This window comes from Hyaena hyaena, unplaced genomic scaffold (assembly GCF_003009895.1).
Source record: "Hyaena hyaena isolate Hyena2069 unplaced genomic scaffold, ASM300989v1 scaffold_521, whole genome shotgun sequence".
In the NCBI taxonomy this organism is placed as follows: Eukaryota; Metazoa; Chordata; class Mammalia; order Carnivora; family Hyaenidae; genus Hyaena; species Hyaena hyaena.
Window position 1 is genome coordinate 303753 of NW_024081153.1, and position 25854 is coordinate 329606.

Sequence of the window (25854 nt, forward strand, 5' to 3'; positions counted from 1 at the left end):
AGAGAGAGGCAGCGTGAGAAGGGGAGGGTCATAGAGAGGGAGATATAGAATCCAAAACAGGCTCCAGGCTCTAAGCTGGCAGTCAGCACAGAGCCCGATGCGGGGCTTGAACCCACGAACTGTGAGTTCATGACCTGAGCTGAAGTCAGACGCTTAACCAACTGAGCCACCCAGGTGCCCCCGCACTGTACACTTTCAATTCACACAGTGTTCTATGTCAATTCTATCTCAGTAAAACTGGAAAAAATGAAATAAAATGAAGGCAAAGAAAAGTACAGGCTATGTAATGACAGCTCATTTTCCCTGTCTTTTGGAAACCCTGAGATGTACTTCTAAGTGCTTATTTAAGTGATTGAGAAAAAAGGTAATGGCCTGTTTTAGATTGATAGCATAATTTCTTTGTTTTAGCAAAATTCTTTTTAAGATTTAAATCCCTATACCTTGTTTGCAACATGTGATCCCATTCATTTGCAGGATTTGGTTATTTCTTTTTTTTTTTTTTTAAATGTTTTACTTATTTCTGAGAGAGAGAGAGACAGCATGAGCAGGGGAGGGTCAGAGAGAGAGGGAGATACAGAATCTGAAGCAGACTCCAGGCTCTGAGCTAGCTGTCAGCACAGAGCCCGATGCAGGGCTCGAGCCCATGAACCGTGAGATCATGACCTGAGCCAAAGTCAGACGCTCAACCAACTAAGCCACCCAGGCGCCCCAGTATTTGGTTATTTCTAATAAGAATTAGGCTAGCCAGCTGACCTCAAGCTTACTTATTACTGATTGGTATTCAGATGGTCTCCTTGGGATTTGCTCACACAACATGGCCGCCTCAGTGGGCTCACTCAGCAACCCCCCTCCTCCGCCCCGTCTTCATTTAGAGCAGTTCTAGAGCACTTCTGCTTTGGCATCACTTTCTTGAGATACTTTGTTAAATTGGACAGTTCTAGAAGTAATACAAAAAACCAAAGAATATTGAATCCCATAATTCTATGGACAAGAAAATAAGGCATTGATTAGATCCAACTTTATATACTCCATCAGGATGACTTTTGTTCCTGTTTTGTAACTCCCATTTCATTTTTTTTCAAATAAAGCACACTACTTCCTAAGCTCCAAAAAAAAAAATTGGCGGGGGGTGGGGGGGAGGCAGGGAGGATGTGAGGAATGGTCACACTTAGAGAAGGCTGTGTAGAAGAGGGTTCTCCCGAGAGTTAGAAACCACAAGAAGTCCTCAGTTGAGTTTAATAGAATCAACCTTGTAGCCTTAGCCAAGATTAGACTCCCATGGGCCTTGATTTTAGAGATTTCTTTCTAAAGTTTATATTTATGCAAAGTGAGATGACAAGCGTAGCAAATAAGTTTTATTGTTGGATGCAACTGCATTTTTTAGCAGTGTCTGGCCACCTAGAGAAGAATGTTGAGAAGTCTGGCCTGACTTTTGAGGTCAGGGGGACAACTTTTACGACTGGTGTGTTAAATTCTGTCATAAGCATGGGAGGGCGAGATGTTGGAGTCCTGTTTTAAGATATAGTAAGTTGCAGGGCGCCTGGGTGGCTCAGTTGATTAAGCATCTGACTTCCTCTCAGGTCATGATCTTGCAGTTTATGAGCCTGAGCCCTGCGTCAGGTTCCTGCTGTCAGCACAGAGCCCACTTCAGATCCTCTGTCCCCCTTTTCCTCTGCCCCTCCCCCATGTGTGTGCACTCTCTCTCTCCTCAAAATAAATAAACTTTAAAAAAAAAAAAGATGTAGTAAGTTGATTATTTTTAGAAGTGTTCAAGTCATCATACTGAAATGCTTACTGCAGATTAACGCCCTTAGGTTTTACTTACATGACTCAGGGTTTTTTGTTCTTTGTTTATTGTTTTGGTTTTGACTGAGGTCTTATCTTTCTCTTCTGATTGTCCAGGCACATAGTATATAGCTTTATGGATACACACATGATAATCTGGAGATGGAGACCATTTCTCTAATATGAAGTAGGGTTTTTTTTTGTTTTTGTTTTGTTTTATTTTTTAATTTATTTTTTTTTTTTTTTTTTTTTTTTTTTTTTTTTTTTTTTTTTTTTTTTTTTAATTTATTTTAAGAGAGAGAGTGTGTCTGAGTGGGGAGAGGCAGAAAGAGGGGGGCGACGAGAAAATCCCAAGCAGGCTCTGTGTTGTCAATGCAGAGCTGGACATGGGGCTTTATCTCATAAACCATGAGCTCATGACCTGACCCAAAACCAAGAGTCAACTGCTTAACCAACTGAGCCACCCAGGTGCCCCTATAGTATGTAGTTTTTAAGTATTGAGAAATGAGATATTTTTGTGTGGAGAGAAGTGGAATTAGTAAAAACTAGTATGATGCTCTCTTTTTTGTGAGAAATATACATACGTTGTACACCTGAAACTAATGTTGTACGTCAACTAAAACTTAAAAATTTTTTATTTCCATTGTAGTTAACATACCGTGTTCTGTCAACTACAATTTAAAAATATATATATTACTTTTTCTCCAGGAAAAAAATATACCTATATTATAAAAATATACCTATATAACATAAAATTGCCATTTTAACCATTTTTAGTGTACAATTCAGTGGCATTAAGTATGATTCACTATTAGTATATGGTAGGTGATAAAGAAATATTGGCAAGTATAGAGCAAGTGTATAGGATCCCAGCTGTCAACTGAGTCCTCTGAGCTTTAGCGAGGATTATAATCCCATGGGCCTTCCATACTTAATTCTTAAGTATAGTTTTCTAGTGAAAAACTGGAGATAGGAAATGAAAGGTTTGAAGTCAGAAGAGCTGTTTCTGGTTTTGAATTTGCCATAGCTTCACAACGTGCCCTTTGATATGTCAACTTTTTTGAGAATTGTTTCTTTCATCACCATGTTTTTGTGAGGATCTAACAGAAAATTTTCCATGTAACCTTTTTTTAAAAAACAATGTTTTATCAGTTTCAGGTGCACAATATAGTGATTCAACAATTCATACATCACTCAGTGCTCATCAAGACAAGTGCACTCCTTAATCCCTTTCACCTATTTAACCCATCCCCCACCTACCTCCCCTCTGGTAACCATCAGTTCTCTATATTTAAGTGTCTCTTTCTTGGGACACCTGGGTGGCTCAGTGAGTTGAGCATCTGACTTCAGCTCAGATCATGATCTTACAGTTTGTGAGTTTGAGCCTCGTGTCAGGCTCAGATGTGGACAGCTGACAGCTCAGAGCCTGGAGTGTGCTTTGGATTCTCTGTCTTCCTCTCTGCCCCTCTCCCACTCATGCTCGCTCATTTGCTTTCTCTCAAAAGTAAAAAAACATTAAAAAAAATTTTTTTAAAGAGTCTCTTTCTTGAGTTCTCTTTTTTTCCTCTTAGCTCTTTTGTTCCTTAAATTCCATGTGAGCGAAATCATATAGTACTTGTCTTTCTCTGACTGACTTGTTTTGCTTAGCATTATACTCTCTAGCTCCAACCATGTTATTACATAAGATTTCATTCTTTTTTTATGGCTGAGTAATATTCCATTGTATATATACCACATCTCTATAAATCGGTCAATGGACATTTGGGTTGCTTCTATAATTTGGCTGTTGTAAGTATTGCTGTAAACATAGGGGTAGCTGTATACCTTTGAATTAGTGTTTTTGTATTCTTTGGGTAAATACCCAGTAGTACGATTGTTAGATTCTAGGGTAATCCTATTTTTAACTTTTTGAGGAACTTTCATACTGTTTTCCACAGTGGTTACATTCATCCATGTAAACTTTAAGCATAATCTCCCGGTGAGATCTTGGCAGCATTATCACTGTGAAAAGGCATAAACAATCTTTATGGGATAAGATGAATGAGGATTGAATGAGGTAATGTAATAGGACAATACTTATACAGTATTATGTACTCTGCAAATGTGTATGTGTGTGTGTTTTCTAATCACAAAGTCTGAATAATTGAGACTTGACAGCACTTAAGAGGGTCTCAAGTTGGAGGGCCTAGAGAAATACTGTGAACTCTAAAATAAAAGTTGGCTTACCCTGAATAACCAAATATAGAAATAAAACCTCTCTAAAGTTAGCCAATAAACTCTTGAACTTTGTGTGTGTGTGTGTGTGTGTGTGTGTGTGTGTGTGTGTAGTGTAGTGTAGTGTAGTGCACTCCTTAGAGCTTAAAACCAGAAACACAAATATGCTTTGGGGTTAGAACATTGTGCCAAGTCTCGGCCCAGAGCAGCTATTTACAGCAGCCATAAATCCTCTTAGATAGGAATTGGTAATGGGAAATGTGACCAATCCCTTTAGCACTGGAGAGTAGTGAGGAGGACTACCAGGCACTGCTATAATAATTGGAGACTATTCAAATGAATAAATAATGAGCTAAATAAATATTTAAATGTACTCCAAGATTAAAACCTGAAAAGTGATTTTCTCATTTGTTGAAGAAATGTGAAACACAAACTAATACTTGTATATGGGTAAAATTCCTGCTTTGGTTCTATCTGCTTGTTTTATTTTCAGTACAGGGTACTACCCACTTGCGTGATCTTAGAACTTTCTGTGTTTGTGGCACCAGTTGACACCAGGGACATGATATGACCCATGAAGGTTGACTTTCAGTTCTTCCAGGGAAAAACCTTTATCAGCTCTTGAACTTTCTGTCCCCTGGATCCCTTTCATCAGTCATAAAGTCTTGGGAGACGGTATTTATTTTCCTACCAGGGCTAGCTCCCCAAAGCACATATGGGTCTCTTTATTATGTGGTGATTTCTCTGTAAATAATTAAGAGGCAGAGCAATGGGCATCTGGCCTGATCACTAAGTGCTTGTATGCTGCAGGCCTGAGAGTGGCTCCCAGGGATAGTTGACTTGGGGCTCAGGCCACTGCTGATGATATGGTTCCAGCAGCTCACAGTGTCATATTGTCTGAGAATGACAGATTTGTGCAGTGGTTTCTTCTCCCAGGAAGTCAGCCCCTCCATTTATGTGAACATTAGCACTGTACCTGTCAGAAATTAATGCCAGACCAGAAATATGTTTAAAACTAATAATGCCACTGAACCTTCCCAGGTAGGTAGGAGTCAGATGTGAAGAGATGATTTGGTGCCTGGATTGTGTTCATGCTTCAGCTTTTGGGGAATAGCAGATAGGTCAGCTTTTAGTGACATTGAGTCAGAACTGGTAGAGCTCCTGGAGCTTAAGTCATATATATAAAAGGTTAGAGTAGTTTATATTTCTAAATAATCTTTGATGTAAAACATTGTGACTGTACACTAAAATAGGAAATTTAGATAATTTTTTGGTGAGAAGCTCCAAGCATTAGTAAGGAGTAGTTGGTTATCTTTTTATTCTTTTAAACATATGGTTTACACAGGGGCACCTGGGTGGCTCAGTTAGTGAAGCGTCTGACTTCATCTCGGGTCATGATCTCACAGTCTGTGAGTTCAAGTCGGTCTCTGTGTTAACAACTGGGAGCCTGGAACCTGATTCAGATCCTGTGTTTCTCTGTCTCTTCCCCTCCCCCGCTTGTGCTCTGTCTCTTTCTTTCTCTCAAAAATAAATAAACTTAAAAAATAAAAACTTATATGGGACACACATAAAGCAATTGGAAAACTGACATAGCTGTACTTGATGGCTATGTGTAAGAATAGAATAGAGGCACACTTACATGTGTTTCTTTTTGATAGGATTTTTCTAGGATGATATTAAGAGTTTATGGCATATGGGAAAAAATTGTGGACTGATGCTAAATTTTGACAGCTGAGTATCCTAGATTTTGTAACTTACACATTATAAGTGAGCAGGTTTTAATTTTAGCCTTAAAAGTTAGTGTTAAAATCTATTAATGGTATTTTTATGAAATGAAAGAGCACAAGGAGACAGTCTTAGGTTATCAGTGGTGTTTATTGTTTAAAGAAAGATGTGTAAATGAGAGGATTCAATATTGGAGTCTAGAAAAGAGAAACCATAGAGGTGTGAAAAATTAGGCACATCACTTGTAATCTTCACACATCTTCTTTGTTCACTGAAATTCAGTAAAGATTTAGCTTTAATTTTTATTAATTTAGTTTTGTACATTTATGCATTAGTTTTATGCATTTAGTTACTACTAAAATAATGTGACTACACTTAAGCCCTTTGTTCACAGGGAAAATAAAACAATAATCCTCTTTTGTTTTGGGTTCTTTTTTGATAGATTGATATAAGCATGCAACTTTGGTGTATTCATTGGGGCCTCCTCAGTTCTGACTTATCCCTTGACTTTCTAGGTCAATGGTGTGCAGCTGTATGGGAAATCTCGTCGGGAAGCAGTCTCCTTTCTCAAAGAAGTGCCTCCTCCCTTTACCTTGGTTTGCTGTCGACGACTGTTTGATGATGAAGCCTCTGTAGATGAACCAAGGACCACTGAAGCCTCTCTTCCTAAGACAGAGGTACTAACTGAATATGGGTCCCATATTCAGTTCCCATAGGAATGCCTATTCATCAAGGATGCCCTGGAGAGTGTATTTGCATTTGAAGGGCGGGGAGAAATTTCCTTCCTCTTTTATTTGACTAAAGTAGTGCTCAAAGGCAGTAATGCATAGCTTTCCAAACTGTTACTTTTCATTTAAAATCATAAAACATTTTTTCTTCCTTTATTTTTTTTAACTTGAAATGGTGGAGATACTAAGGTGCATGCACTTTGATTTTAGAGAACTTTTTTTTTTTTTAGTAATTACCTGGGCTCATTACTTCTGGATCCCAGTTCAACTCAGTTCATCTTAAGTTTAAGATGTTGATGAGTATTAAATATCTAATGGACTTCCTTTTTTCAGAGCCTTAAAAATATGAAGATCTATGACCAGTTTTGAAGTGAGTAAAAATTGCTGTAAAAGCCTTCAGAAGGTCAGAGAAGAAAATAAATTTTTCTGTGCTCCTGGGACTCTTTTTTTTTTTTTCTTTTTTTATAAAGAACATTATGATTATGAAAACAGTTTTAAGCACATACTTTGCCATCTTATGCCATTTATAACCTCATCTCTTATACCCATTCCTCTCCCCTTCCCCCCTTTCCAGACTTTACATATTATAATTCCATTAACACCAGTTTACATACACAGAGACTTTTCTTTTACCTGCCTGCAGTCTGAATTTCAAGAAACGTGGACCCTAATCATGCCTCTATCACTTAAGGATTGTGAATCTTGGAGCAAATAACTTCCCTTGAATATTCATATTCTTCTTTGGAAAATAGGGGATGCTTATAGTATTTACTGCCCTCATTGGTTTGTGTGAGGAGGAAATGAAATATGTACACAGCTCTTAGTGCCATGTCTTCCACATAGAAAGTGCTCAGGAAGTTAACAATAGCTCTTGACTCCTCCAGGCCACCCATCTTTGTTTCCTGATTTTCTAAAGTATGCAAGAGGCTAGCACTGTCTTAGGGTCACAAATTCTTTCATGTGTATTAAACTTGCTTTTACATGACAACTCTGCTCCCGTGGGCAGACCATATCTTAAAATTAATTTGTGTCTCATAGTGTTTTTATTCTGTACTGGGTGTATAAGAATTGCTTAGTCCACTATTGATTATTAATTGAGAATCTTTTTTTTTTAAATGTTTATCTTTGGTAAAACCTGTTTCAAAGAAGAGACTTGAATATCACTTTTGTGATTCTTACTATCTTTACTAAAATTCACTGTGGATGAGGGCCTACCTCTAAAGGTTGATAAAAGTGCCTTTAATCTAATCTTACAGGGTGTGTAAATCACCAACCCAGCTTGCTGACTCTGTCCTCCCATCTGTCATTCTTTACCACAATGGGTAAACAACAGCTTTGAATTATTCTAAATGTCAACCTTGCTGCCCATTAGTTGATTGCTTTCTATTCTGTAAATACGGGAGTTGCGCAGAATTGATTCTATCAGAGTGCTATATCTCAGGTTGGAGTATAATATCCTATATACCTTAGATGCCCTGAAATTTCTGTAAGCTTAGGTTTTATAAGTGTATGCAGTTTCTTAAAATCTTGGCTTTATTTTCCATCTGTCTTTTTTATTTTTTTCCAATTTATCCCCATATCATCTTAAGTTCATAAACCTTATCTGGTTAGACAACTTAGCCAAAATTCTAATGCTCATTAATCATTGAGGATATTAAATGTCCAGCAAAACATCAATCACATTGTAATAGGTACTGGAACTTTACTTTTTTGGAAGGTATAATGTTTTCTTTTTAAATATCATTTCCTCACATCAGGCTGATATATACAGAGGTTATTGATTCAGAGCATCTCCCTAATTTCGAGTTTTGTAATTCAAGAACCCAGAAATTGTTCCCATGTTTAGATTCAATCCACCATGGATTGCATATTGACTTTCCATGTCCTGTGGGGACAGTTTGAGATCTGGACCAATCCTAATTTTAAAACTGTTTCTGTACTTGCTGTGGTGCCTTGTTCTTCCACATTAGAGGGGCTCCCTCCCTTTGATTTCATTAAATGGATTTTCTTATGCAAGTCACTCAAAATTATGTTCGTAGGAGTGCTACACTTTGATTTTATTTACTAAGAGCATCCAAAGTTTTAAGAACTCTACTTTGAAAAATTAATCTGTAGCTTTATTTAGAAAGTTTCAAGGGACAGGCAAAGATGGATGATTTGTTAATGTATTGAACAAATATTTATTGAGTGCTTAGTGCACCCCAGGCTGTATTGCGGGCTGAGCAGAGAACCACTGGTAAACCCCATGGTAGCCACACAGCATTTCCATTCTAGCCTGTCATTTTGTGAGTTGGTAAAGCTACAAAGAAAAAGAAGATCATTTTTGAGCTTCAGATAGAAGCAAGATAGATCATATGAAAACATAGTGCAATGCTATAAATAGTATTAAAAACTGAAGGTTGAAGCAGCTTTTCACCTTCTATGTAGCTGACTCATTGCCCACTATGATTTTTCTTTCTAAAATTCCCTATCGCAGTGACTTTTACCTGAAAGGAGGGGAGGAGTCTGGAATTAGGGGGATTTGGGAGTGTGAAGTCAAGGAGAATAACCAAGGATCTCTGTACTGAGTAGTTTTGCTGGCTAATAACATCCTCCATCCGAGACCAGATTTTCTTTATTTCAACGCAGTGATTTTTTTTTTTTAATCTGGTTTTTAAACCTTCACAATTCACAAGGACTTGGGTTCTTTTCCCACTTTATTTTTCAAGTGAAGTTTTTCTTAAAAACTACAGGAGCCAACAGAAGTGGTTTCTCTTTTGTCTTGCACTAGCTTCTCTCTGTGTTGGCATCTTTCTGTCTCTCACTGTAATTATGAATTCAGGTATTGCTACTTAAATATCTTATAAACTTTGACTTTGTATGATATTTTCATTTTTTCTTAAATTTCGTATTTTCCTTTTATGCTTCTAATGGGATGACAGACCTCATTGAAGTATAAGAGGTCAGTGTTAATATTTTGAATGAAACAGTTACTTTACATTTAAAAAAATCCAACTGTATGAGCACTCTGCATTTTTAAGTACTTTAATTGTCTTGAAGATCCTCTGCTAGAGTGTGTGTACCCCAGTGCATGCCCCTTTTGAAAAGAGTAAAAAGATAACCTATGCATGCCAAAGAGAATTCCCAGTTTGAGAAGAAGCTATGAGATTCCTGATATGTTAATTCTTTTCAGAATTGAAAGGACAATGTTTTGAAGCATTTATCTTCTTTGGTGTTTCAGGCTGACCACACTACAGATGTCCATACTGAAGAAGATGATGACGGGGAATTAGCATTATGGTCACCTGAAGTCAAGATTGTTGAACTTGTAAAAGATCATAAAGGCTTGGGATTCAGCATTTTGGATTACCAGGTATAAAAATCTATACTGAGTTTCTGGAGGAATTTGTTTGTTTTAAATGTATGCAAAGAAGTAATTATGTAAGGCACCCACTGGGGAAGACCAAATGATTTGATGTATAATGCTATCATCCAAAGACAGGTGTTAAAATTCCCTTTAAAATACCTTTGCAACTGGTAGCTTTCTTAGTGAATAAAATGATGGATGATATAATAATTGAATTGTGAGGGAAGCAATAGTTTTACACCCATGGCTGCCTTTAGAAACTGGAGCTTGAAGAATTTTTAAGAATTGTTTATATATTTATTTTGAGAGAGAGAATGAGAATGTGAGCTGGGGAGGGGCAGAGAAAGAGGGAGAGAGAGAATCCCAAGCAGGCTCCTCTTTGTTAGTGTGGAGCCCGATGACGGGCTCAGCCTCACAACTGCAAAGCCACAACCTGAGCAGAAATCAGAAGTGTGATGCTCAACCAACTGAACCACCTGGGTGCCCCTTGAAGAATTTTTTTTTATATGGAAGGATTTTTTTTCCCCCAGCTTAAAATTTTTTTTAAAAATATTATTTATTTTTGAAAGAGAGAGAGCAGCTGAGAGGAGCGGAAGAGAAGGAGACACGGAATTTGAGTCAGGCTCTAGGCTCTGAGCTGTTAGTTAGCACAGCGCCCGATGCAGAGCTCAAAACCACAAACCATGAGATCATGACCTGAGTCAAAGTTGGACGCTCAACTGACTGAGCCATCTAGCCGCCCATTCCCCAGCTTTATTGAGCTATATTTCACATACCATAAAATTCATGCATTTCAGGCACGCCATTTGGTTGTTTTTAGTATATTCAGAGTTGTGCAAGCATCACCACAGTCCAATTTTAGAACACTTTCATCATCGAAGAAAGAAATCCCATCCACATAACAGTCATTCATTCCTAATTCTCACTCTTCTCTCTCCCCTTCTCATGAAGGTTTTTATTGTTTTGCTTAACTGTTAATCTCAATGAGTTTGATTAAATAGAAATGTTCTTGGTCAAATTATATATTTATATTTAACATAGGACACATAACATTTATGCTACTCCAATTATAACTAGAGTCAAGTCACTAATGTATTTGGGCAGATGTGTGTGTGTGAAAGATCACAGTAAGACATATATCTATATGTTTTATCAGTTTACCAGTTTATAGTATTTTTAGACCTTCTGATTATCATGGGGAATTTAAGATTGTTGGCAAAAAAGCTCTTCACTTCTAAGATGCATATTTTAATACTTTAGTGCTGCCTAAACACATTGTGGTTTAATAAAGCAAAATGTACTCTATCAAAGCATATAAAATGCCAAGTGATAGAAAAATCAATTTTTTTAATATAATAAGGCATTCGGGAACAGATTAAAAGAAAAATACTTAGAGCATTATGTAAGAACATTAAATTCCATATTTAGGCAGTATGATTTAAGATTACTGAAATAGATTGTTCATTTTTGCTGGCATATTTCTATGCCTGATAACCCTCTCTGTTATTAGAACTTTTCCCTGGAATATTACTGAATTATGATTTGCTGATTCTAAATAATGCATATTTAGGGAAATATTTTTTATCAAGAAATATCAGTACTGCAAGATTCTAGAAGTTTATATATTCATTAATGTAAGAGCATATAAAACAAATTTTAGGTACTGTCTCAATTTTTCTTCCCCAGTACATCCTTGATTACCTACCATATGGCAAATGATAAATATTTGCAGAATGACTGAATAAAGTTTAGGTCAGTAAATTTTTTTAAAGTTTATTCATTTCTGAGAGAGAGCACAGGTGTGCATGTGGGAGAGGGGCAGAGAGAGTGGGAGAGAGAGAATCCCAAGCAGGCTCTGCACTGTCAGCACAGAGCCCAGTGCAGGGCTCAAACCCACAAACTGTAAGACCAGGAGCTGAGTAGAAATCAAAAGTCTGATGCTCAACCGACAGAGCCACCCAGGCACCTCTAGGTTAGCCAAAATTAACTAGAACTAAATGAATGCATCCAATGAAATGTTTTGTTTACCATTTTGATCATTAGGATTTAGTTTAGAAAACACCTTTCAGATGTAGTGTTAAATATTCAGGTACATTTCCATTATCACTGGAATCTATGTGTATTTGCATTATTATATAAGGTATTAAAATGGTCACCCTTACCCTCTTAAATGACATTATCTGCAAGCTTTATATATTGAATATTGCCCATGTTGAAGCAGAGAAGTGCTTCAGAAATAAAAACCAAGACAAACAAACTTCAGTAAAGGAGAGAAAGAGAAGTTTGATAGTCCTTAAGACTGTAACCTCTAGTCAACAGAAGAATTCTTTTATCAGTTCTGAGATTTACACTTAAAAATAGTTCCAGGTATGGAAATTTTTTTTCTTCACCACATTCCTGTGGGTATGCCTTGTAGCATACTCTGGTTTTTTGAAAATTTATTTTTATTTATTAAAGTCTAGGGGTACCTGGGTGGCTTAGTTACGTATCAGACTCTTAATTTTGGGTCACACCATGGTCTCGCAGTTGTCAGATTGAGCCCCATGTGGGTTCTGTGCCGGGCATAGAGCTGCTGCTTAGGATAAGTGTCTGACTTGGTTTCAGCTCCACTCAGAGCATACTGTCAAAGTTGGTGAGCTCGAGCCCTGGATTGGGCTCTGTGCTCACTGTGTGGAGCCTTCTTGGGATTTTCTCTCTCTCCCTCTCTCTGCTCCTCTCTCACTTGTGTATGCTGTCTCTCTCTCTTTCTCTCTCTCTCTCTCTCTCTCTCTTAAATAAAAAAAAAATTCTAGGTTTCCTCTATCTTCCTCCTTCTCATCAACATGCATACAGACATTTCTGCACAAAATATATGAAGTAATTTTGCTGCAAAAGAAGTGTTAGATATTCCTTTTGCCTTTGTGCTTCTCAGAGAACTGATGGAAAAATATTTCTTTTTGAAATGCTACTTTGATTCACATTAAAGTGCTCAGTTTATTTACTTCTGTAGCTAAACCCTGGGAGAAAAAACAATCTTGAACTGAACTTTCTTCTTAAGTCTATTTACTTATAGCTCTATTTGGCACATTTTCATCATTTGTCAGTGGTATGTAGAACTATTAAATGCTGTGACATTTAGATGACACATAAACACAATTTAAAATTTGGTTTGGGGCAAGTTAATTAATTGGTTATATTGTCCCTTGTTGTAATTAGGTAATAAATTCTGAAGTTCAAAAATTTTTTCCAAGGCCAGGTGAAGGTTTAGCAAAAGTCATGAAAGGCCATGTTCCTGGCTATTATTTTAATTAATGTATCCTGTATGAATTTATGAGGTGGCTGAATAGGGCCAATGCAGATCCACCCCCATCGCATTCATCCCTTAGTACATTTAGAATAAGAATACCGTAGAAACATTTTGGCCACAGGGAGAAAGTTTTAGGACAGCAGGAGAGCTTCCAGGTTGTAAAGGACTGCATTAGCAGTATTGACGAGATTGAAAATTTACTCTGCAATATTAATTTCCCACTAACTGGTTTTTCTCTGGAATAGTAAGAACTTCCTCAAGAACCTGACTAAATTATAGACAGCATCTTTTGCATTGGTGCTTATGTAATTTCTCCATCTATAAAATGGAGATAATGTCTAGCTTGAAGGATCAGTGTGGATTAAGTAAATTAATATGTAAAGAAGTGGGAAATGTTAACATTACTATGGGTATGTGAATATTGATAATCATCCAGTTTAGAAAATAGACTACAGAAGTCTTGATATTGTCCTTTAATATATAGCCATACTACAGTATATTTGTACCCTATCAATTTTTGGGTATCTATTTAGATTAGGAAAATTAGTAAGTAGATGCCTTTGTTTACTGGAATCTAAATTTAATTGTAAAATTACATTCTAAAATGCAGCCAACTCTTGGTGAACCATATGTCAATTATCCAATTGTGGATTATTGGCCAGCAATTTGCTTTTTACATAAATTGAGCTGAACCTTAGGAAAAGATGAGGGAGCAGATAAAGGATCTTGAACTGGTCATGGAACTATGGGGTGGCTGTCTGGACAGGTGAAAGTCTGGAAATGCAAAGAGCAAAGTGGAAATATATTTTTACAAAAGGCATTTAAAGCAGATTGGGACAAAGCAAAAGGAGATAGCAACAGGGAAGACATAGTAAATATGATTCAGGTTGTAAGCCTTGTCATTAGATTTTAGGATAAAATCATAATAGCTTTATTGGCTAGGATTTGAATGGAAGTAGAATATTTATTAGTCTCAAATATTTCTAGGCACTGCTGCATTTAGTGGCTAGTTAAAATCCTCACCTATATATGTACCATGTTAGAATGGTTGTTGGTCACTATAATGTCATGCCTTATAGGATGACATTAAGCCATCCTATAAGTGCCGTAGAAAACAGCAATGTGCCTAATTTATCAGGAACATGAATATTATAGCTTAACTCTATACTGTTTCTAAGCAACATAAAACTTCAGAAAATTGCTTATAATTTTTTATAGTATAATTTCTTGTCAGTTTCTAGATGTGGTTTACATATTGTGCTTGAGTTATCTTCATCTTGATCATGTGTAATGTCTTAATTCCTCGGAATAGTACTAATACTCATACTAATCCTAATGTTAATACAAATAAAACTACAAGTCCAGTAATAACAGCTAACATTTATTGAGTGTTTACTGTTTGCTGGGCCTTGTTCTGATTGCTTTACATATGTATTCCTCGCAAAACCCTTATAGAGTAGGTGCTATTATTATACTCATTCTTGAAGTGAGGAACCTGAGGCACAGAGAGGTTATAGTCCAAGTTCACACACCTAGTATGTGGCAGAACTAGAATTTGAACTCAAGCAGTCGGCTCCCAGAATCTATGCTTTTAGCTACCATATTACACTACTCCTTTCACTATGAGTACGTTTTATTACAGGAGATCTGTGTACTAAATTTATTACAGCAGATTTTCCTGTTTTTCCAGGTTGCAAAAAAAATTTCATACCTTAAAGACAAGTTGCTAGATAGTATTCTCATTTTTAATGCTTATATGGAAGTTTAGTAAGTATTAAAAATTAATATAGTGTCCTTATCCACATTTCGTAAGAGCTAGTGTTTATTGTTCCAAATGAAAATAATTACAAACTTAAGGATCCTAAATTAGTGCTACTAATTTATTGTGGGCTAGTGTTCAATAATGAAGCAATTATTAAGTAGTCTGAGTCTGTAATTTTTAATTTCTACCAAAAATCTTGAAATAAATTTAGAATTGCGTGGATTTCACCTTGGGTTGACCTTACATGTTAAAGACTGCAATGGATATTTTCTGGTGTTTTGATTTATGTTGAACTTCGAATAACCCCTCATGATTATAATTCACTGGAAATGTTTGACATTAGCCAATTTTTGAACATTAGCCATGATATTGCCATTCATAGTACACTTGAATTTCAGTGATTTAGAAGGTAAAATTTATTAACCAATAATTCTCCTCCCTCCCACATCCCAGTCCTCATTTCTCTCCTCTCCTGATATGGACAGACTCAAAGCAGATATTTTTAAAAGACTGGGTTTATCTCAGACTCTATGATAGATAAAAATAGAAAGCACAGCCTTTGGAAGGTGATTCATATGTAAATACTGTTAATAATATTTTAAAAAGTTGTTTGAAAGACCAAAGACAAATGATGACTCATTAGAAGTGATAGTGAAAATATTCCTCCCTATAAAAAAAGATTAATTTTTCTTAATGGAAGAAATGGGTTATAAAGCCCAAAGAGTATGAATATAAAATACTACAGTATTGGTGAGTCTTCGATATGGTATGGTTTACTGTTTGTTAGAAAAACTTAGTATGTTGTTTTTGCCTGACTCTTTCCTAACTCCATTATATGAATTCTCTTTAAAAGATTTAAAAAGTTGTAGGAAGAGCTTGCGTAAATTTGTATTTGGCATTAAATTGGCTTTTTTCTAAAATATTTTTTATGTCTATTATTTATTTTTGAGAGAGAGAGAGACTGAGTGTGAGCAGGAAAGGGGGAGAGAGACAGAATCCTGAGCAGGCTCCAGGCTCTTAGCTGTCAACACAGACCCCGACAAGGAGCTCAAACTCACTATGAGGTCATGACCTGAGCCGAAGTTAAACATTTAACGGACTGAGCCACCCAGGCGCCCCTCAATTGGCTTTTTTCTCATATGTGCAACAGAATGAGTTCTTGTGCACGTTGGAAATGTTTTTAAAATAAGTAATACATACATATGGCATAAAAATTCAAAGTACATAAAGGTATTGTGTGAAAAGTAAATCTCCCTCTGACTATAGTCCCTTCACTACTCCTAGATAAAATCTCCTGGTTTTTTTTTTTGTCTATCCTTTCAGAGATATATTATACATACAAAGTAATAAAACTAATAGTTTTTAAATTTTTTTTCACATATAAATGGAGTATGTCATACATACTTTAAGCACATTGCTTTTAATCTCAGTTATATGTTCTTTCATTTTGGCATGTATAGAGCTATGTAATTCTTTTTAATAACTGCATAGTGTATTATTGTTGATGTACAATAATTTATTTAACCAATCTCCTGTACCTACTTAGTGGGCATTTAAAATGAAACTATAGTCGATATCCTTGCCATACTCTTTTTTAAAAAGGTGGGGATAATTCTTGGGATGAGTTCCTAGAATTGCTCATCAAAAGAACACATATCTCTTAAATTTTGGTACATTTTTACCAAGTTGCTTGCATATAACCATTTGTGAGACTCCTGTGTGTTTAGACGGCTTAAAATTAATGCCTTCTTCTGTAGTGTCATTTCTTTAATTAGATAATTCTCTGGAAAACAACGTCTGATAAGCAGGTGCCTAATTCATGAATTTGCTAATGGTCTTCCATAATATGGACAGATTAAGTGATAGCACTGTGTAACCACTTTGTTTCAACTTTATTTAATTATTTTATTTATTTAAAAAAATTTTAATGTTGGTGCACCTAGGTGGCTCCGTCGATTAAGCGTCTGACTTAGGCTCAGGTCATGATCTCACAGTCTGTGAGTTCAAGCCCTGCATCAGGCTCTGTGCTGATAGTTGAGAGCCTGCAGCCTGCTTCAGATTCTGTGTCTCCCTCTCTTTCTGCCCCTCCCTAACTCACGCGCGCTCTCTCTCTCTCTCTCTCAAAAATAAACACTAAAAAAATTTTTTTAATGTTAATTTTGAGAGAGAAACAATGTGAGTGGGGAAGGGGCAGAGAGAGAGGAAGACAGAATTCGAAGCAGGCTCCAGGCTCTGAGCTATCAGCACATAGCCTGACACGGGGTTTGAACTCAAGAACCATGAGATCATGCCCTGAGCTGAAGTCAGACGCTTAACTGACTGAGCCACCCAGGTGCTCTGGCAGTAATTAATTTATTGATTTTTGAGGCTAAGAGCAGAAAATAGTTTATATTCAGATAATGCTATTAGTGCCCAAAAGTCTATTCCTATTTCTTCTGTCAGTTTTAATCTTCTTTATGAGAAAACTTGAGTTTATAAATAGAAGAAATTGAGGATTTTAATTTTTGCTATTTTAGGTGAATGCTATTAATAGTGCATAGTATTCATTAACTTGTGGAAGTCCAGTATCTTTATGTTCTTATTAGGTGATTAGTTCATAGACTTTAGGATATAGAATTAGAATAGGTATCAACATAACTTTAATATATAGTACGACATACATTAGTAATATTAAAACATCAATTATAAACCTATACTATTTCCAGAATGTAAGACATGGAGGATACAATATAAACTTTATGCTCAAGGGCTCTCATAACACAGACACCAATATCTGCGTTTCTTTTTTTTTTATTATTTTTTTCTTTTTTTTTTTTTTTTTTTTTTTTTTAGGAGGTCTTTGGGTTCATGTAACCCATGTTGGATTAAGATAGTAAGACTAAGAAAAATGCCATCGGTCTGCTACTAATGGCACTATACATGTTCTCGTAAATGTACCCTGTAGCTTGCTGTTCAACAAACCACGCATCTGCATTTAAAGGTCACTTTTGCTTAATGGAACTTGGGACTGATAAAGGCTCTTCTGTGCTCATCCCTGATTCCTGTCCACATTTATTTTTGTTAACATCAAAGTACTGTAAGCTTCAGTGCCAACTGGGGTGAAGATTTCTTTTCACAGAGGATTTGCTTCCTTTCCCTCTATGGGAAAGTTCAGTATCCTTTAAATCATTTTAAGCTGCCTCATTTGAAAAATAGTTCTTAGTAGTGTGTTCATGGAGTGGAGTGATTGTGGCTAGTGGGGAAATTCTCTCATGGCTTAAAGATTGCTTTTCAAGCCTGCGAAGTGGGTGAATGAAGGGAGGCTACTCCTGGTGTGTGGAGTTTGTAGTGTGCTCAGGATGATGACTGACTTCCAAAAACCACAGTTCAGCAAGACTAAAGGCATCAGGAGACCAGAAGCCACTTAATAAGAGATCAAAGAGGCTGTGTGTATATCAGCTTGAAATCCAGATAGTACAGATCAAAAGCTTGCCTTAGCGAGGCAGCTGCAGGGGGATGAAGTTAGCAGGAGGCCCCAAAGATCTTAAGTCAGGCCTGATGTTGAACTTTGCGGGAATTTCATGGCTCCTCTGGAATACGAATTTGGCAAAAAAAAAAAAAAAAAAAAAAAAATCCCATTGTGTCTAATGGTGGGGAGAGAGAATGGAGGGCAGGCAGCAAATGCTTGTCAGCTGGTTGGTGCTTTCTCATAGGGTGGCTCACCTTTTAACAAAAGTTTCTTAACAACTTTCTGCTTTGTCCTAGAAGGCATTGCTGAGGAGGCGGAGATTCTGAAAATGGTATATTTGTCATATTACCTTTCATGAGTATTTCACAAATAGCCACACTGTAAATATTAGTGTTTATGAAACAACTACGGAGAGCTGATTTACTGCAAAACCTGGTCATTACATCTCTCTTGTGAAATGCTGAACATATTCTAGGACGTTAGTGGAGATCAGTATAGCTATGTATCTGTTTCCCATGTAATTCAAAACAGAATCATAAGTCAAGAAACAATGTTGGTCTAAAGAAGGATTCATTCTTCAGAGCTATTTTGTGCCCAGTCTTCCCCTACCTCTGGGTGTGGGTGTCTCATGGAAGTCCTCACTTTGTTGTGATGTCAGTATCGAGAGCCATGGCAGTAGATGACCGTCATAGCCCTCCCTAGAGTATGGCAGAAAGATTGAATTGAAAACACCAACAGGTATTGAGAATCTGTTTTCCCGGGGCGTGGTGATTTGTACTGCTCTGCCCTGTGTGTGGGTGTCATTTGGAGCAAGGCGGTGATCCAGAGAAGTCATGCTATTCCCAGTAAGGGCCGGGAAGTGTGCTGCCTCTTTCTGGTACCAGAGGTCTAATTTGTTAATGATGCATGAAAGGGGATTGGCTGCCTGATCTTTACACACCATTTTCTAGGGCTCAGGTTTCCCTTCCAGCTGTTCCCTTCGTATTTTACTTTAGTCAGATATGACATTCACCCGTATGCCACTGTGAACATACAGGATGATTAACAGCGCTGGTTTATAAGTCAGACGGGATGAGGATTTTCATTCTGGCTGTGACTCCCTATGAGGACTTTGGACAGGCTTGATAGTCTTTCTTATTCTCAGTTTACTAAAATAATAATCTCTAAGATAGAAATCATAGTTGCCTTATAAAGTTATAAATATTAAGTAAAACATGTATATAAGTGCCCACACATTTCTAGGGATAAAATAATATGTTACCAGTTACTGAAAAAATGATGATTCTAAAAAATAGAATCTGAGCACACATTGGCTATACCTGTTACTCATTCTCTCTCTCAAAAAAATTATTGGGGTTCCTGGGTGGCTCAGTTGGTTGAACATCCAACTTTGGCTTAGGTCGTGATTTCAGGCTTGTGAGTTCGAGCCCTATGTCAGGTTCTGTGCTGACAGCTCAGAGCCTGGAGCCTGCTTCGGATTCTCTCTCTGCCCCTCCCCAACTTGCACTATATCTCTCTGTCTCTCTGTCTCTCTCTCTCAAAAATAAATAAACATAAGAAAAAAATTTTTAATTTTTTAAAATACTGTTCAGGGGCGCCTGAGTGGCTCAGTTGGTTAAGTGCCTGACTTCAGCTCAGATCATGATCTCGCTGCTCATTGAGTTCGAGCCACGTGAGCCCCGCGTCAGACTCTGCTGTCAGCATAGAGCCCGCTTCAGATCCTCTGTCTCCTTGTCTCCCTCTCTCTGTCTGTTCCCCACTCTTATGTGTGTGCTCTCTTTCTTTCTCGCTTTCTCTCTCTCTCAAAAATAAACATTAGAAAAATATTGTTCACTTAATATGAGCTAGTATGGGATATATAAAGATGAAAAGAGCTTTAACAAATGTATATTGAGTATTTTCTATGGCAGGTAAGTAAGAAAACAGTAGTGAACAGTAAAAAAAATAGTGAAGAAAGTAAATCATAGACTCCATGTCCACATGGAGTTTAAATTCAATTGGGAATAGAGAGTCAGTGGATAAATAAACATATGTTAAATATAATAAAGGAAACAGACTTGAGAACAACTTGTATAATACATTATGGTTTTAGCAGTGCTGGAAGGAAGACTAAGACTCTGTGATGATTACTTCTTAGAATTCAGAGGGGACTCACAAGGAACTGAGGTATGCCTTGCAGACAAACAGGTAGTGGACATTCCAGGCACAGGACTGTCCTGGAATTGATTATTTGGTCCTTATTTCAAGTCTTTTTTTCTTTAGTATCTGTTAACTGTATATCTAAACTTGTGAGTTTTATTCCTTTTAATGAAAAATCCTTTGAGACACTTTAAGTTCTCATATGGAAAACAGGACTCACATTTCACATGGTAATAATAGACAGTAATTATGAATTATATACTGCTTACTCTGTCTTGTGCATTGTTGAAGGCCTCAATATACATGTAAATTGATTTAATCATCCCTACAACCCCATGAGGTAGGTCCTGTAATCATCTTCATTTTATGGCTTAGGAAAATGACAGGAGGTTAAGGAATTTGCTCAAGATCACCCAATCAGTAGGCAGTGAAGCTGGGCTCCTACATCTGTGCTCTAGTAGTGTGATGGTAGTCTTCAGACCAGAAACAACATTGATTCTTCCTGACTGTGGCTGAACACAATGATAAGAGACGAGAAAAATTTCCAGTTGTCTTTCCAGAGAAAAATGCTTACTACAATCCCAAAAGATTTACTTGAGATCATTCCTGAATCTTGTGGTCCCTCTCCTCTCCTCTTCCCACCTAGCCAATGCTCTTTAGAGACCTGGCGGCTTTTTTTTACAGCCAGAGGGAGTACAAACTATGTGTGTTGCATCCTAGATTTCCCAGCAGGACTCTGTGGCCTGTTTTCTGCACAGTTTCAAAGTTGGCAAAGTTTTATTCTGCACGTTGTATGCTACATATTACAGAGTATTGGTTGCCCTTTCAAGGATTAAAAAAAAAAATCACAGAATTTTTTCTAAACAGTGAACAACATCCTGTATCCATGCAGTGGCTGTGTTTGTCAGCAAACCTCCCAGCCAGCAGAGGGCTCCTGTCCTTCAGTGTCTGCTTCAAGAGAGAAAGAGGGCTGAGGATGCTATCTTGCTCTGAGCTTCCCTTCAGTTACAGAGATCTATGCAGTCTGGAGAGTGTAGGGTCAGCACTTTATTTTCATGTATTACCATGTAAGCATCATATCACGAATGTCTTAGTAGCTAATAGAACTCTTGGTTTAAATCACACGTGCTCGGTTGAATTTAGAAGACTGTAAACTCATTGGTAATTGTTAACTCGTCAATCTCCTATTTCCTACTGACTTTGTCATCATCTTCACAGTGATAACCGTAGAATAGGATTAGTGCTTATGAAGGGCTTGCTGTGGACTTATAAAGCACCTATGTGACCTGTGTCATTTAATGCTTTGCACAACTCTATGAAATCTGTTTTATTGTTCTCCCACTTAAAAACAAGAAACCGAAATCTCAGCTAGTAAATGCTTAGGCTGAGAATGATTTGTTTGGAAAATGAAAATAAATTCTGAAACTAACATTTGAAAAGCTTTTACAAATTTTATGTGTTTATACTTGCCCTGCATCATAGTAACTTTGAATTTATGTAGTTTTTTTTCCCTGGATGATACTGTGATATTTATTTATAAATTCACTTTCTACTTACATTTTTTTTTTTTGGCAAAAGACACATAACATAAAGTTTACCACCTTAACCATTTTTAAGCAGCAGTCCCATAATGTGAAGTATATTCACATTTCAACTAATGGAATTTTTTTCCAACTAATGTAATTTTAATAGAGGGAATGACTCTGTACTTGAGTACTGCTGTCTGATTAGTGGACATTTCAGACAGATGATGGGACTTATAGATAAAGAATTGTTATGTGGTTTATTTTGTTTTATTTTCCTTAAAACCAGCAAAAGTCCTGGGTCAGGAGTGAATGGGAAACAATTACAGCATGGCAAAAAATTGTCAACCTTCAAGCAACAGATCTAATAGCCAAGGAAAATACCTAATCAGAGACTAGAAGGGGATAAGAGAAGGCAATAGTCTTCAAGAAGCAATTTCCTTTGGACTCTTGCTTGAACCATTTAAATTATTATAGGGCTTAAAATAGACTTTTGAAGTACCAAGCTATGCAGAATAAAATTATGTGCAAGCTTCTGTATTTTTTTCCCTGTTTACAATATATTTTGAATTTTTAGCAGTTTCTCTGTCCACTTCTCTTCCATTGCACTTTTAATTGCCTGACGTGCTGTGCTTACTGTGCTGCTCAGGGACTGTTTGGTTCTATGTATGACACGTGGAAAAATCTATTCTTAATGCCTAATAGTATTTAGGAAGTAATAAGACACAAGGAGCCAGGAACCATATCAGTTTAATCTATCTTGAGTGGACTGAATGTATTTTGTGGGTAGTTTGAACACGATGGCGTTGCAGTAATTGGTACGATTAGTGTAATACTTGGCTATATTATAAAATAGTTAAAAATGGGATTAAATTCTAATAAGGTAGCTTGCCCATTATTCATTAAATCATTTATTTACTGCCTCGCATTCACTATAAATACATTTATTTCTCTTTCCTAAAAGTAAATGCTTAGCTTGTTGGTCAAATCAGAAGCTCTTTTAGTATAATTAATTACATCCCACTATCTTAAACCAGAAATATCCTAGTGATTTTAATTCAAGTAATAGTCCCTGACATGTCTTTTGTTGCAATCTAAAAATGGCAAAGGGAAAAACAAAAGTCGTTTTAAGATTCATCATATAAAAAACATGTCATTAGAATTTTGTCATATATTTTGTTTTGATAGTACGAGACCCAGGAGTTAGATCTTGTGTAGTCAGTGGCCTTTTTATGAGTTCTTAAAAGACCCCACTAACTAATTATACCATATTTGTGATCACAGTGTGTGTCTTTTTCATTGCTGTTGCTGTTTTGAGTTAACTTCCATCATTCCCTTCTTTTTATAGTGGTTTTCTGAATGTTTTGGTAGAAATTAATGACAAATTTGACTCAAGATACTCTGTCAAATTTAGTTACAGGATTTTGGAGTTGGGGAAACAGATCCTAACTGTCATGTATCCAGTGTTCTCATTTTACAATCGAGGAAACTGACTCAGAGAAATGAACTTCTGAATCTATACACAGCCATGCTGGCACCACACTGGGGCTCAAAACTGTTTCCTGACCTCTAATCCACACCCATTCTACCACTTAGTAGATTGAATAACTGTCTTCCTTGTCTTTCTCTCCTATGTATATTTTCTCCTTAAAAAAAAAAAAAAAAGAATCTTTGGATTCCAGTTTCCTGATTGACCCTGCTCACAATGGAAATTTTAATTCATGCCAGTTGTACCTCAGAGCTTCTGCAGATCACTGGTGTGTATGTGTGTGTGTGTGAGTGTAAAACTTTCCTTTGCCTTTCTTTGTACCAGCTGCTTTTCCTGCCTACCTCCAGGATGGAGGAGTTAGTGGTCTCCCTTTTAAATTTAATGGTTTCTTTCAGCATTCTCCAATTTAGTAACTTCCTTGAGATCTTTGAAAATTTACTTATTTATGTTTTAACTTAATACTCTTTTCAGATCAAAGATTTTTTTCTTAATGTTTCTTTTATTTATTTTGAGAGAGAAAGCATGAGCAGGGGAGGGGCAGAGTGAAGGGAAAAATTCCTAACAGGCTCTGCATCATCAGCACAGAGCCCAATATGGGGCTTGATCTCATGAACAAAGAGATCATAACCTGAGCCGAAATCAAGAGCTGGATGCTTAACTGAACCACCCAGGTACCCCTGATACTCTTTAGTTCAAGTAATAATGGCCACATTTAAAATATGCTCTCAAGAAACAAATATTTGCTACTTGCTACTTTTATAGTTTTCTCTCAGTTGAGTATTACTGATTTGGAGCAGTTTTCTCATCAAATATTTCATAGCTATCTACCTCATGGTATGTAGATTCTTTAAAATTATCTTCGAAATACACTTCCTCATACTTATATGAATAAATATTTGTAGACTTAGGCTCGGTAGCCTAATTCTGTGATAATGTATACCACAACATTGAATTCATTGATTAGGAAATCTGTTCATTTGTGGAGCACTTTCTATTTCATAATTGTTTGAGGTTGTTATCCTAGTCATTTTTTGGGGTCATTTCATTTTGATGAAGGACTCTGGTACAGGTGAGCAGTTATTTTGGTCTGGTGAGCTGTACAGCAGCAAACAACTTTAATAATTAACTACTTAGAGTAATTAAACGTAATATTAAGACTATATGACTTAACCATGTTTCTTCTCATGAGTTTTCTATAGGCCAATTTTATATTTTAATATACTGTACTCAGTTGACAGTGTCAGAATTATCAAAGGTAAAGCCATTTATATACAATATTTTTGTTATTGAAGTGTAGTTGACATACAGTGTAATGTTAGTTTCAGGTGTATAATGTAGTGATTTGCCAGTTCTATACACTACTCATTGTTCACCATGATAAGTGTGGTTACCATCCTTCTGCATGCAACAATATTACTGACTAAATATATTACAATATATTCCCTATGCTGTACTTTTTGTTTCTGTGATGTATTTATTTCATAACTGGAAGTTTGTACCTCTTAAACCCCTTCACCTGTTTCACTGATCTTCCTTCCTGCCTCCTGTCTGGCAACCACAAGTTCTCTGTGTTTGAGAGTCTGTTTAATTTGTTTTTTAGATTACATGTATAAGTGAAATCATATGGTATCTGTCTTTCTGTGTCTCACTTATTTCATTTAGCATAATGCCATCCATGTTGTAGAAAATGGCAAGATTTCATTCTGTTTAATGGCTGAGTAATATTCCACACACACACACACCACATATTCTTTATTCATTCATCTGTTGATGGACACTTGGGTTACTTCCGTATCTTGACTGTTGTAAATCCTGGCAGTGGGATTAGGGTATTTATTTTTAATTTTTTGAGGAATCTCCACACTGTTTTCCACAGTGGTTGCATCAGTTTACATTCCCTACAACAGTGCGTGAGGGTTTCCTTTTCTCTACATCCTTGCCAACACTTGTCATTTCTCGTCTTTTTTGGTACTAGTCATTCTGACTAGGTTTTGATGATATTTATTGTAGCTTTGATTTGCATTTCCCTAATGACTGGTGGTATTGAGCATCTTTTCCTGTGTCTGTTGGCCATCTGTATATGTTCTTTAGGAAAATGTCTGTTCAGGTCCTCTATCTGTTTTTCAATCAGTTTCTTTTTGGTGTTGAGTTGTGTAAGTTATAGACTTTGGATATTAACCCCTTATCAGATATATCATTCGCAAACACTTTCTCCCATTTGCTAGGTTGCCTTTTGTTGATGATTTTTTTTTTCTTTTTTTCTGTGCTAAAGTTTTTCATTCTGCTATAGTCCCAATAGTTTATTTTTGGTTTTGTTTCTCTTGTCTGAGGAGATATATCCATAAATATGTTGGTAACGCTGGTGTTTAAGAGATTACTGCCTGTGTTTTAAGAGTTTTATGGTTTCGG

At 36.6% G+C, this 25854-nt stretch overlaps 1 protein-coding gene across 1 annotated transcript in view; it reads left to right on the forward strand.

The window, feature by feature from the left end:
* PATJ (PATJ crumbs cell polarity complex component) overlaps positions 1 to 25854 on the forward strand; it is a 358255-nt gene that overhangs the window by 71011 nt on the left and 261390 nt on the right. Inside the window, exons 16-17 of the mRNA XM_039255282.1 lie at positions 6240 to 6401; positions 9673 to 9804. Of these exons, the coding sequence (XP_039111213.1) occupies positions 6240 to 6401; positions 9673 to 9804 (294 nt within the window). The remainder of the gene's footprint in view (positions 1 to 6239; positions 6402 to 9672; positions 9805 to 25854) is intronic.